Source organism: Bos indicus x Bos taurus, chromosome 10, assembly GCF_003369695.1.
Source record: "Bos indicus x Bos taurus breed Angus x Brahman F1 hybrid chromosome 10, Bos_hybrid_MaternalHap_v2.0, whole genome shotgun sequence".
In the NCBI taxonomy this organism is placed as follows: Eukaryota; Metazoa; Chordata; class Mammalia; order Artiodactyla; family Bovidae; genus Bos; species Bos indicus x Bos taurus.
The window spans coordinates 53,420,961-53,433,266 of NC_040085.1; the positions used below are offsets into that span (position 1 = coordinate 53,420,961).

General features: G+C 41.0%; 1 protein-coding gene across 2 annotated transcripts in view; it reads left to right on the forward strand.

Annotated features, from left to right (window-relative positions):
• Positions 1-8,633: 8,633 nt before the first annotated feature.
• The window catches only part of SPPL2A (signal peptide peptidase like 2A), a 56,117-nt gene continuing 52,444 nt past the window's right edge, over positions 8,634-12,306 (forward strand). The window contains exon 1 of one of the 2 annotated variants that reach the window (XM_027554023.1): positions 8,634-8,863. In XM_027554023.1, coding sequence (XP_027409824.1) covers positions 8,798-8,863 — 66 coding nt within the window. In that variant the 5' untranslated portion in view covers positions 8,634-8,797. The remainder of the gene's footprint in view (positions 8,864-12,306) is intronic. The other variant, XM_027554024.1, reaches the window with a different exon arrangement.

Here is a 12,306-nt window from a genome sequence, read left to right on the forward strand (position 1 = left end):
CTCCATATCTTGCTGGAAGATCTCATATGCATAATTTGTTGTCTAAATTTCCTCATCTGCAAAATGGGAACAATAATTTACCTCATAAAGTTGCTTCATATGAATTAAATGAGATAATATATACTAAGTACCTAACAGAAGTAAATTTGAGCTTTAAAAATATAATTAAAAATAGTTTTTATAAGAGATTATTATTAAACTTTGCATGATATTACATTCAAGAAGTTCCGTTGCTGGGACTTCCTGAGCAGTGCAGTGGTTAAGACTCTGCACTTCCAGTGCAGCAGTGTGGGTTCCATCCCTGGTCAGAGAACTGAGATCCCACATGCTAAGTGGTGTGGCAAGGGGGAAAAAAAAAACCACAAAATTCCTTGCTGACAGCTTACAAAGATTTCCTAAGAGAAGGTGACCAGAGCCTGAATTTTAGTTTCTCACCTTGTTCACATGCTCCCTCAAAATTGTGAGCTTCATGAATTCTTAGAATATTTCCATCTGTTAACTACTTCTCTTCTCATGCCCCAAGATTCAAATTAATATGTAAATTTACCTCACAGTAAGAAGTGTCTACCATGTTTCACTTACTAACAAAATTCCAACTGGGAGGCAGCTCTGTCAAGAAGAGTAATAAGTACATGTTGAACAGGCAAACAGAAGATCTAGTGATGAAACCATAGCTGACAGCTTGTGTCTCTACTCCTAGTCACCTCCTGTGACCCAGGAAGCATTCAAATCACATGTTCTGCTCAAGGATAAATACCTCATAAACAGGTATTAGAAGAGCAAACTGTTTAACCAAAGCCATGTAGTCACTACAGAAAAACAATACCAGGAAACTGAGCAGTTTTTAAATCTATGGATGAGATAATTATTGAGCTGAAGTGGTAACTTGATTACTCCTATCAAAAGACTGATAAACCCAAAAGTAAATTCAAAATGGGTTAAAGACAAGAATAAGATCTGAAACTAAAACTCTTAGAAGAAAAACTCTTAGAAGCTTCACAAGAGTGGGCCTGGTAATGATTTTATGGATATGACATCAAAAGCACAAGGAACAAAAACAAAGTGGGACTATATCAAACTAAAAAATGTCTGCACAGCAAAGGAAACAAACAACAGGGTGAAAAGAAACTTATGGGATGGGAGAAAATACTTGCAAACTATGTATCTGATAAAGCATTAATCTCCAAAATGTATAAAGGACTTTTAAAACTCTATATAGTTAAAGTGGGTGAAGAACTTGAACAGACATTTCTCCAAAGAGGACATACAAGTGCCCAACCAGTGTATGACAAGATGTTCTATATCATTGGCTATCAGGGAGATACAAATCAAAACCACAATGATGTACCCCTTTTATATCTGTTAGGATGGCCATTATAAAAAAAAAACCCAAAAGCTAACAAGTGTGGAGAAATTGGAAGAGTTGCACACTGTTAGTGGAAGAAGCACAAGCTGGAATCAAGATTGCCAGGAGAAATATCAATAACCTAGATACGCAGATGACACCACCCTTATGGCAGAAAGTGAAGAGGAACTAAAGAGCCTCTTGATGAAAGTGGAAGAGGAGAGTGAAAAAGTTGGCTTAAAGCTAAACATTCAGAAAACTAAGATCATGGCATCTGGTCCCATCACTTCATCGGAAATAGATGGGAAAACAGTGGAAACAGTGTCAGACTTTATTTTGGGGGGCTCCAAAATCACTGCAGATGGTGATTGCAGCCATGAAATTAAAAGACACTTACTCCTTGGAAGGAAAGTTATGACCAACCTAGATAGCATATTCAAAAGCAGAGACATTACTTTGCCAACAAAGGTCTGTCTAGTCAAGGCTATGGTTTTTCCAGTAGTCATGTATGGATGTGAAAGTTGGACTGTGAAGAAAGCTGAGTGCAGAAGAATTGATGTTTTTGAATGGTGGTGTTGGAGAAGACTCTTGACAGTCCTTTGGACTGAAAGAAGATCCAACCAGTCCATCCTAAAGGAGATCAGTCCTGGGTGTTCTTTGGAAGGACTGATGCTAAAGCTGAAACTCCAATACTTTGGCCACCTCATGCGAAGAGTTGACTCATTGGAAAAGACCCTGATGCTGGGAGGGATTGGGGGCAGGAGGAGAAGGGGACGACAGAGGATGAGATGGCTGGATGGCATCACCGACTTGATGGACACGAGTTTGAGTGGACTCCAAGAGTTGGTGATGGACAGGGAGGCCTGGCGTGTTGCATTTCATGGGGTCACAAAGAGTCAGACATGACTGAGCAACTGAACTGAACTGAATGCTTTCTTGGGTAAACATCTAGGAATGAAATGGCTGGATCGTACAGTAGGTATATGTTTAACTTTGCAAGAAACTGTCAGTTTTCCAAAGTCACGGTACCATATTACATTCCCATCAGCGATGTACGAGAGTTCTGTTTTCTCCATATCATTGCCAATACCTCATATGGTCAATTTTAAAATTTTTGCCATTCTAGTAGGTATTTACTTTTTAAAATTTGTATTTCTTTAATAACTAATGATGTTGGGCATCTTTTCATGTTCTTATTTGCTTATATAAGCATATTTTTCTCTCTTTGGTAAACCGTTCAAATATTTTCTTCATTTTTCAGTTGGGCTTTTTGAGTTCTAATTATTGAGATATGAGAGCTTCTTATATATCCTGGATATGTCCTTTGTTGGATATGTTTTACAAATATTTTCCCCTAGTCTATGGCTAGCCTTAACTTCTCTTAACATTATCTTTCAAAGAGAAGAAAATTTTTATTCTGATAAAGTCTAATTTATCAATTTTTTATCTTTTATAGTTTCTAGGTTTTGTGTTTTATTTAAAAAATCTTTGCCTAACAAAAGGTACCAGAGAAAAAGGAGAAAAAGATTTTCTCTTGGAAACTTTTTGGTTTTAGTCTTTTGCATTTAGGTCTATGATGTATTTCAAGTTAAATTTAGAATATGTCATGAGTTAAAAACTGAGCTTCATTTGGGGGGAGTTTTGTTTTAGGAGGCATGGATACTAAATTTTTCTAACACCAATTATTTGTTGAAAAGATTAACCTTACCCCCACAGAAGTACCTTAGCACCTTTGTAAAAATACAATTGGCCATATATGTGTAGGTCTAATTGCTGCTGCTAAGTTGCTTCAGTTGTGTCCGACTCTGTGCGACCCCATAGACGGCAGCCCACCAGGCTCCCCTGTCCCTGGGATTCTCCAGGCAAGAACACTGGAGTGGGTTGCCATTTCCTTCTCCAATGTATGAAAGTGAAAAGTGAAAGTGAAGTCACTCAGTCATGTCTAATTATGGACTCTCTATTCCCTCTCATTGATGTATGTGCTTGTGTTTTGGTATTAGGGTATGCTGGATTCAAAATATGAATTGGGAAGTATTACCCTCTCTTCAAGTTTTTTAAAGTGTTTGCATAGAATTGACATTATTTCTTCCTCAAATGTTTGGTAAAGTTCACTCTTGAAGCCACCTGAGCCTGAAGTTTTCTTTGTGGGAGGGCTTTTGATGACAAATTCAAATTTTTACAAAGATCTATTTCTTTTTGAGTAGTTTATTTTTCAAAGAGTTTCCCATTTCACTTAGGTGGTCAAACTTATTGGTATAAAGTTGTTCATAATATTCACATGTTATCCTTTTAATGTCTTTAAGATCATTAGTAATATTTCTTTTATCATTCCTGATAATTTGGATCTTCCATATTTTAGTTTTTTCAACTCATCAGTTTTCTCAAAAAGCCGGTCTTTTGGCTTCACTAATTCTCCCATTTTTTGTTTGTCTGTTTCTTTGTTTACTATTTTGTTGATTTCTGCTGAGATATTTTAATTTCCTTTCTTCTGCTCACCTTGGCTTTAATTTGCTCTTCTTTTCTAGTTTATTAAAATAGAAATTTAGGTTATTGATTTTAAATGTTTATACCATTCTATTATAAGTGCTACAAATTTCTTTTAAGCACCCCACAACTTTTGGCATGTCATGTTTACATTTTCCTTTAGTTCAAAATATTTTCTTAATTCCTTGTGATTTCTCCTTTGGCTCATGGGTAATTTAGAAAAGTCTGGTTATTTTCTAATCATTTGAAAATCTTCACGGTATCTTTCTGTTATTAATTTCTAATCTAATTCTGTGTAGGCAAAGAACACATTTGGATTATTTGGAACTTTATTGAGATTTGTTTTATGACCAAATGGTCCCATGTAGACTTGAAAATCATATGTATTATGCATATGTTGGGTGGAGTGTTCTATAAATGCCAATTAGGTCAAGTTGGTTGATAATGTTGACCAAATCTTCTGTATTTACTGATTTTCTGCCTACTCGTTCTTTTATTTATTGAGAGAGAAGAGTTGAAATCTTTAACAATAATTGTGGATGTGTCTATTTATTTCTTTCAGTTTGATTAGTATTGGAGAACAGGGTTTGGTTTTTTATTTTACATCTGATTCTAATATGCAGGCAGCTGTAAGGGGTGTTGCTCTATAACCAATAGTTCTCAAACTTCAACATGTAGCAGAATCGCTTAGGGTGCTTATTAAAACACGCATTGCTAGGCACTTCTCTGAGTTTCTGATTCTGCAGGTCTGGATGAATTCGCATTTCTCACAGTTCCCAGGTAGTGTTGATACTGTGTTCAAGCTGATACTGCCTCAAGTGTTCAAGAGGTCATGTTTTAAAATCACCTAATAAGCCAAAGCTTCTCAATCTTATATTCATATTAGAACCACCTGAGGAGTTTTAAAAATTATGATACACAGACTACATCCAGACCAATTAAATATAAGATCTGCATGGGGTAAAGGGAGTCGTGGGACCATCAGTATCAGTCTGACATCAGTATCCTTTAAAGCTCTCCTGTGTGATTCAATAAAAATAATCAAGATTGAGAATCACTGTGTGTGTGTTAGTAGCTCAGTTGTGTCAGACTGTTTGCGGCGCCATTGACTATAGCCCACCAGGCTTCTCTGTTCATGGAAATCTCCAGGCAAGAATACTGGAGTGAATTGCCATTTCGTTCTCCAGGGGACCTTCCTTATCCAGAGATCCAACCTGAGTCTCCTGCATTGCAGGGAAATTCTTTACCATCTGAGCCACAGGGAAGCCCTGAGAATCATTGCTCTATACTATACCAATGATCTAGATTGCCCAAGGAAGTCTGTGGGGCTCGTGACCAAAATTTCATCAATGTCCTCTGAGTAAGAAACACTGTGGCACTACCAGGAAATTGCAGGTTGTATGAATGATCTTTAGTAAACTAGGGTAGGAGACAGCGTTAGCTCCTCCTCCTTTGCTTCACCTAGCAAATTTGTAAAATGGGGCCTATAGTTCCTGTCCATTTCCTAGAACACAGAAAGATTCTGATGACCAATAGCATTCTGTCTTTTATCATTGGGAAAAAAATTTCAATTAATCTTTAATTAATGATATTTGTTTTCCATAATGAGTTTTTATACATAGTTTATCTAGAGAAGAAAAATATTGACTAAAATTTACCCAACATAACTTTAATCCTTCCTGACACTTCCAAGGTAGTTAACTGTGTAACAGAGGTATACTCCAAATCCTTTAACAGTCATTCCAATAGTAAAGTTATTAAACTCTTTTTAAATTTCCATTAACCCTTCCATTTTCCTTCATCATGCACAGGGGCTTTGACCAATGAGAAAAAATTCTAGCAGAAGAATTATGACAAACAGTGCTAACACTGCAATAGCACAGCCTTCTATTTTTTTCTCCTCCTCTCCCTACTTTTTTGTTTTAAAAAAATGGAGTAATTACACTCAAATTACAAATCCTGTAATTTTTACAATACTCATATGAGACAGTCAGAACAGGTTTTACTGTCCATATCTTTCAGCTGAAAAAAACTAAAGCAGGTAAAGAGAGACTGCACAAGCACTAGCCTATACCACAGGTTCTTTGAATGCAGGTACAAAATTTTCCCCAACTGAGAGGAAAGAAAAATGGCGTAACTCCAGGACAGGAGTTTCCAGGCAGGAAAACCAGAGATTTTCAGATAGCCTCAGGAGCCATCCTGGAGATTCACAGGCAAAGGGCCATTATGGGCAGAATGGAATATTTAGAGATGAAGTCATCTAATCACAGTCATTTTGCAAAAGGGAAATCTGACTTGCCCTAGGCAGCTAGAAAATGTGAAGAGACTCTGACAGACAGGAGACCTGAGTTCTGGCCTCATTGTGCCACTAAGTCTCAGACTTAGCCATTAACCTACAGATATTTGCAATAGAATGTCCTACAAACATTTCAAACTCAAGTTCAAAATTATTTCTTCCTCCTCTCCCATCCCCAGTCTCTTCCATCTCTTGTGATGATCATCTCAATAAAAGACCCAGGGCAGGGTCCTGAGAACCATCCCTCTCCTCATCTCCCATGTCCCCTCAGTTACACCAAATCCTGCCTTGAGTCTTTGGATCCACCATCTCCCTCTCCTTTTCATTTCTTCTGCCACTTCTGTCTCAGTTCAGGCCCTCACTACCCCTGCCTGGGTTAGGTTACTGGTGGTGGTGGTGGTGGTGTTGGTTTAGTTGCTAAATCATGTCCGACTCTTATGACCCCATGCACTGTAGCCTGCCAGGCTCCTCTGTTGTCTAACAGTTCTCCTGGCTTCTACTATTGCCCTGTTTCAATCCATCTGCCACTCTGCCTGCCACCACAGTGAGCTTTTAAACAGAAATTGTCCATCACTGCACTTTTCACCACCAACTAGCTGAAGCCTAAAATTCCAAGCAGGATTCTCCCATCTAGTTGTGATTTGGCCTCTGCCTTCTTCTCTCACTTCATCTATCATCACCCATAACTTCAGCCAAGCTTGAGTTTTGCAGTTCCTCCAATGTCACCTTTGGCTTTGACACTAATGGTTCACTCTTCCTGGAAGTCTCCCCCTTCCCCTACCCATTGCCTGGCTAAAATTAACTCAGCCTTCTAGACTCAGCTTAAGTTGAAATTTTTCCTGGCACCCCTTTAAGTGTTCCTTTGATACTCCCATAGCATTTTGTGCAAACAAAAGAGTCATTAGTCACCTTGAACTATTTGCTCACACATCTCTGTCCTTCCGTAAACCCTGAGTGTGGGATGGCAGGGACAGCACTGTATTCAGTGTTTAGTATTGAATATTCATCCAACAAATATCTGAGGACCAACTTTATGCCAAATGTTGTAATGGATAGAGGAGTGAACAAATCAAAGATACTCCTTTCTGTCAAATGGGAATCAGTATCATAAATAAATAAAGAGGTAAATAAGAGAATGCAAGAGTGAAAAATGCTATGCAGAGAATTTAAATAACTCATGAGATATGACAGTGACTGGGTGGTTACTTTAGATTATGTCAAGAAGTTCCCTCTGAGAAAATGACATTTAAGCTGCTAAGTGAATGCCAGAGTGCTGAGTATTCAGAGAGAAGAGCATTCTAGCTGGGAGAACTACCAGTACAAAGACCAGAATAAAGGGGGCCCACGTGGCTTAAAGCAAGCATGGGAAAAATCATGAAGATGGGGTCACAGAAGAAGGCAGGGATGATGTTACATAAACGTCATCCAGAGTAGAGTTTTTATTTTGTTCCAAGTGTGGTTAGGAGTGACATGATCTGACTTACATTTTCAAAAAGATCTCTCCAGGACAGCTGGGTGGATAATGGTCTGTGGAGAGTGGAAACTGAAACCAGTTTGGAGGAGAGAAACATCAGTGGCCTAGATCACAGCGATTTGGGAGAAGGTGACCTGATTTTATTGCAGCCATGAAATTAAAAGACGCTTACTCCTTGGAAGGAAAGTTATGACCAACCTAGATAGCATATTCAAAAGCAGAGACATTACTTTGCCAACAAAGGTTCGCCTAGTCAAGGCTATGGTTTTTCCAGTGGTCATGTATGGATGTGAGAGTTGGACTGTGAAGAAAGCTGAGCGCCAAAGAATTGATGCTTTTGAACTGTGGTGTTGGAGAAAACTCTTGAGAGTCCCTTGGACTGCAAGGGGATCCAACCAGTCCGTCCTAAAGGAGATCAGTCCTGGGTGTTCATTGGAAGGACTGATGCTGAAGCTGAAACTCCAATACTTTGGCCACCTCATGTGAAGAGTTGACTCATTGGAAAAGACTGTGATGCTAGGAGGGATTGGGGGCAGGAGGAGAAGGGGACGACAGAGGATGAAATGGCTGGATGGCATCACCGACTCGATGGACTTGAGTTTGAGTGAACTCCAAGAGTTGGTGATGGACAGGGAGGCCTGGCGTGCTGTGATTCACGGGGTCGCAAAGAGTCGGACACGACTGAGCGGAACTGAACTGACCCGATTTGGGACACAGCATGAGAGTGCCTAGGACTGCTGAAGAGCAGATAAATTAAGACTCAGAACATGTAGGATTCTGGCTCGAACACCTGGGTAGTTACTGGGGAAGAGAACAGACGCTCCGCAGCTTCAAGGAAGAAGGCCTTGAAAAAGTCCCTTCGCCTGCCCGGACTTGGGGACAGTTCAGGTCAGGCAGCTGGATAGAGACACGCCCAGACACTCCGCTTGTGCCCGCCAGCGTCGGGAAGCTCCGAGAGCCTGGCGGGAGGCGCGCGCCGCCCCGGACTCCACATGGCTCGTGGGGGTTTCCGCGTCCTCCGGGCGGGGCCGGAAGAGGAAGTCGGCGCTGCAGCGGCGGCTCCAGCAGCCGCGGCGGCCCCACTCAAGGTCCGCGGTCCGACCCTGTCCCGCCCGGCCACCGAGGCAGCGCCGCGACGGGATCCGGAGCCTGCCCCGTTGAGCCTCGACGCGCCGCCCGGCGCCTACCCGTCAGTTCGATGGGTCGGCAGTCGCCGCTGCCCCCCGCCGCGGCCGCCCTGCTCTTGTGTTTCCTGCTCCCTCTGGTAAGGGGGGCGGGAGGGTTCTCGGGCCTCCCCGGGGCGGGGCCGGGCCCCCTCCCTCTCCCCCTCCCCTTCCCCCTCGCCCTCCTCTTCCTCCTCCTCCTCCTTCAAACCTCCCTCAACCCCGTCCCTGCTCCGGGTCGGCCTCCCTTCTCCGTCTCCTACGCGGCCTGCCGCCGTTTTTTTCTTTCTTCCCCTGACTTACTCGCTACTCCCTCTCCTTCCAGCCCCCATTCGCGTCGTTTGAGAGCTCCCAGTACCTATCCCAGAGAAAGCCATCTGCCCAACCCCTAATACTATTTTGACCTTGATGCTTCTCTATAGGTTTTCACAGTTCCAGGCTATTTTTAATTGACCTCTGATTTTATTGTCCAGCCTTTCTTACAGCTGTTTAACCTTTACACACCGCCACCGCCCCCCCGCCCCCGACCCTGCTCCGCCTCAAGCCCTAACTCTGAAAGAAGGAAAAATAGTATACCTGATCCCTGGATGTTTAGCGGTTCAAAGACTGCGCTTTAGTTTTGTTGCTCTTAAACAGATTCCCCCGCCCCCCCCTCCTGTGTTTCTGCTTCTTCTTAGTGTTCATTTGATTTCATTCTGGGGTTTTTTGGTAATATAATAATTCAAAATAATTTTTTAAGAAATACACCGGAGTAATTCTTTTAGTGGTTTTCAGTTCTCTGCCTAGTTTAAAGGCAAGGAGAGCCAGTTAAGAAATAACAACAAATATGTGTCCTCAAGTTTGTTTTCATAATTAGAGAAACGTAATAATGTCTTAAAATTAAACACCAAGTAGTTGGAGCTTCAGTAAGTGGTTGGGCAGGGCACCGGTGTTGTCTGTTTCAGTTTTTGTTTCTTGTAGACTTCCCGCCAGGGAGTTTTAAGTTGGAAGCTTTTATGAGCTTTATATAGAATTGCTGTGGTGTATGTCTGTCTAGTTCTTTCCATTAGAACGTGTAACTTTTCTGAAATAGTATATTTTGCTTACTCTCCAGTTTTTAAAGAATTACTACTAGTGAATGTATTCAGTGTGAAAGTGAAAAGCCAGATTAGAGCCCGAAGTGTCCTTGGTGTTTTCATAACTGGAGAAGGCAATGGCACCCCACTCCAGTACTCCTGCCTGGAAAATCCCATGGACAGAGGAGCCTGGTAGGCTGCAGTCCATGGGGTCGCTAAGAGTCGGACACGACTGAGCGGCTTCACTTTCACTTTTCACTTTCATGCATTGGAGAAGGAAATGGCAACCCACTCCAGTGTTCTTGCCTGGAGAATCCCAGGGACGGCGGAGCCTGGTGGGCTGGCGTCTATGGGGTCGCACAGAGTCGGACACGACTGAAGTGACTTAGCAGCAGCAGCAGCGGACGGTATTAGGAACATGAATGAGGGAATGTATCTAAAAATTGTTAGGGATGGCATGTGGGGAGCAGGATATAAAGAGAATAACAAAGTAGTAGTGTTGGTCTGAATCTTTGAGATGTTGTTTACTTTGTAATTAGACGTGTCCAAGTTAATTCAAATAGTATGTATATACACATAAAACTATAACGTAGGTATGAAGTTTTTTAGTGGTTTTTCACTCATTTTTATTCGAACTTATTAAGCTAATTGTAAGAATATATACCTGTGTATAAATTCCCACCTATCCTTTCTGAATGCAAATGAATAATAATAAGTACATCAGTTGCTCATAAACTCACACTGAAATTCTTTTTTAATTAATTTATTTTAGTAGAATAATTACTTTACAATATTGTGATGGTTTTTGTCATACATCAACAAGAATCAGCCACAGGTATACAGGTGTTGCCCCCATCCTGAACCCCCCTCCCTAAAATTCTTACTAAACTCACATAGAAATTCTCATTAAAAGCTCAAATGCCTCTTACAGGAAAAACGTAAACAAACTTTTCATTTAATTTCAAGTGCTTCACAAGCCTAAAAGTTTGTCCCAGTTCTAAATTGTAGCTAATTTGTCTCCCATATTCTAGATGTTATTCTTTTCATATTACATGTATGTATTTTGTCATATTTCAGTATATTAATCTTTGAGTTCAGTACTCTCTGGTTGCAGGGTTGTATGGGGACTTCATAACATTCTTTCACTCCACAAACAGCGTACACCTCTTATATGCAAGGAGCTGTGCTGGTAACTGTAATAAACTTGACAATACGTTTTTAAGTTGAAAAGATCTGTTTTAGCGCCAACTAGTAGTATTGATTTTCTGTTTCTTACTGATTTCTCAGTGGATTTGTTTTCTTCTTCACTCTTTCTTCCTTTAATTTCCTGAAATTATCTCTTGTTCCTTTCCTTTTCTGAGGAACTCAAATAAATCTCACATCCTTTTTCTCAGCAGGGAGCTCTCTCTTCTGTTTGCTGGATACCTAGTTCCTTTTCTTCTCTACTTTAACTTTTAACTTTTAATTGTTGCTGTTGTTATTTTAACCATTTTCTCCCTGACGCCTTTGTTTACTCCTCTTCCCTACTTTTACAGCTCTGGTGGCCTCTCTTGAGATCATTGAATGAATGATGCCAGCTTAATAATTTCATTTCTTCTTTCTGGGCTTTTGAAGCAGGCCCAATGGGGCCTCTTTTCTCTTGGTCATGTTAGAACAGGGTCATCATCCTCTTCTAGAAGCAGCACTTAATCTCCAGAAAGTGTCATATCTTTGTAGAAGAGGCAGAGGGTTTAGTATTGGAAAGGCCCTTTAACATCTGAATGACCTTACTGTGTGTCTTGCTTGCTCAAGCTACAGCACGTCTGGCTGTTTTAGCGACTTCTAAACCCGTTAAACATTTGAGTCTAGACTTGAAGAGTGCCTGGCAGGTAGTTAATTCTCTCTTGTCTTTGCCATAATTCCATAGTACATTTATCTTTCCTCAGTCCAACTTCCACTGCTAGCTCCGACTGTCTCAAAGTTCTGTTTCAAAGAGAATGAATGAAATGTAGCCTGGATCTGTTTTCTAAAATTGTTTCAAAGTTCTCTGAAGAATCCTGAGTCTTTCTCATAGTGTTTTATAAAAGTTCTATTCATGTTTTTATTACTTCAAATAATTTGAAGTGTCGTATTGATCTTGGGTGGTCTCAGCCTGCAGTGACTTGAGGCAGGATCTCCATTCCTGGCCAGAGATGGAGGTTGGGCAGCAGAGAGTGCTGCTGCTAGACCAGCACTAGAGAGAGTCCCTACCACTAGACCACCAGAGCCAGTGGCCAGTGGCAAGGCCCTGTCCTGTCAGCTGTGTACAAATGAATTTCCACATAGAAACGGAAAGTGGTGAAACAAGTGAAGTGTTTACTAGGAGGAAAAGTGTACGTGAATACACAGGCAGGCTCAGAGAGTCAGGCCCTCGTGGTGGTTTGAAGCACTTTTATGGGGCATTTCTTCTGGGTTTCCTTTGGCTACTTAATCTTGCTTTTCCTGGTTCTGAGTCTGTATTTGGTATATCT